Raw genomic sequence first — 998 nt, 5'->3', positions numbered from 1 at the left:
TCGAAGTTGGCGAGGTCACACTCCATGACATCAGCTTGTTCTCCAAGTACACGACGACCTTTCTCAACGTTACGAACGGCGGCAACAACATGCCAACCGTCCTGCATAAGAGCCTTGGCGGCTTCCATACCAACGCCTGCCGATGCACCAGTGATCAGAATCGTACCGCGAGTATTATTCCTATCTGTAGCTGCAGCCATTAACAACAGAGTATGCCTACGAAGGGATGACAACTACGTTAGACATCAATGATATCTATAAGTGTCCAGACCGGAATGATTTACAATACTAGCCTATGAGGTGCTGCAATCATGTACTGCTTCACAGAACATTTTCGTAGAAATGCGTCTCAAGTTATCGATCACAATGGCGTCCGCGTTACATTCGACTACAAATGTTTCTGTAACATCGCGGCGCTGCAGTTATGACCTTCCTCCCAAGACACCCAATCCGACATAATCACATACCATTTTCGCCTATGGATGTAATTTCAAAAATTCCAATGTTCCAATCGTGCGCATCATCTGAAACTTGTCTTCGACTCGCGTGCTTGGTAGCTCCGTTTTGCTACTTTTCTGATGTCCTCTACCACTACTCCCGTTGAGAAGTGGAATTCCCGATTTGCCGGGGCCGTCCCCCACAACACTGACTACTATCTGAAGTGCCTGGCTGGCGGCGCTTTGGCCTGCGGCACGACCCATACTATGATGACCCCTATTGATGTCGTTAAAGTGAACATGCAAGTGAACCCTTCTAAGTACCGTGGCCTTTTGTCGGGTCTTGGGACTCTGACAGCCGAGGAGGGTATCCGTTCCGGTGCCCTAAAGGGCGCTGCTCCCACATGCATTGGGTACAGTTTCCAGGGTATGTTCAAGTTCGGTCTGAACGAAGTCTTCAAGGACCAGTACAACACTCTCGTTGGCGAGGAAAACTCCATCAAGTATCGTGGTCTCATCTGGGCCGCTGCTGCTGCCAGCGCTGAGTTTTTCGCTGATGTT

At 49.5% G+C, this 998-nt stretch overlaps 2 protein-coding genes across 2 annotated transcripts; one reads left to right on the top strand and one right to left on the bottom strand.

The window, feature by feature from the left end:
• Positions 1-21: 21 nt before the first annotated feature.
• Positions 22-200, bottom strand: Pmar_PMAR021261 (hypothetical protein; the record flags this gene model as incomplete). The annotated part of the gene is made up of 1 exon (XM_002778749.1): positions 22-200. A coding segment is annotated over one exon (179 nt), but the record flags the coding sequence as incomplete, so codon positions are not given.
• A 378-nt stretch (positions 201-578) lies between these two features.
• Pmar_PMAR021260 (conserved hypothetical protein) lies at positions 579-995 on the top strand (the record flags this gene model as incomplete). Its single annotated transcript, XM_002778748.1, has 1 exon — positions 579-995. A coding segment is annotated over one exon (417 nt), but the record flags the coding sequence as incomplete, so codon positions are not given.
• Positions 996-998: the final 3 nt, after the last annotated feature.

This window comes from Perkinsus marinus (genome assembly GCF_000006405.1).
Source record: "Perkinsus marinus ATCC 50983 genomic scaffold scf_1104296948212, whole genome shotgun sequence".
Classification (NCBI taxonomy): domain Eukaryota; phylum Perkinsozoa; order Perkinsida; family Perkinsidae; genus Perkinsus; species Perkinsus marinus.
This window is presented reverse-complemented; position numbering and strand designations above follow the sequence as displayed.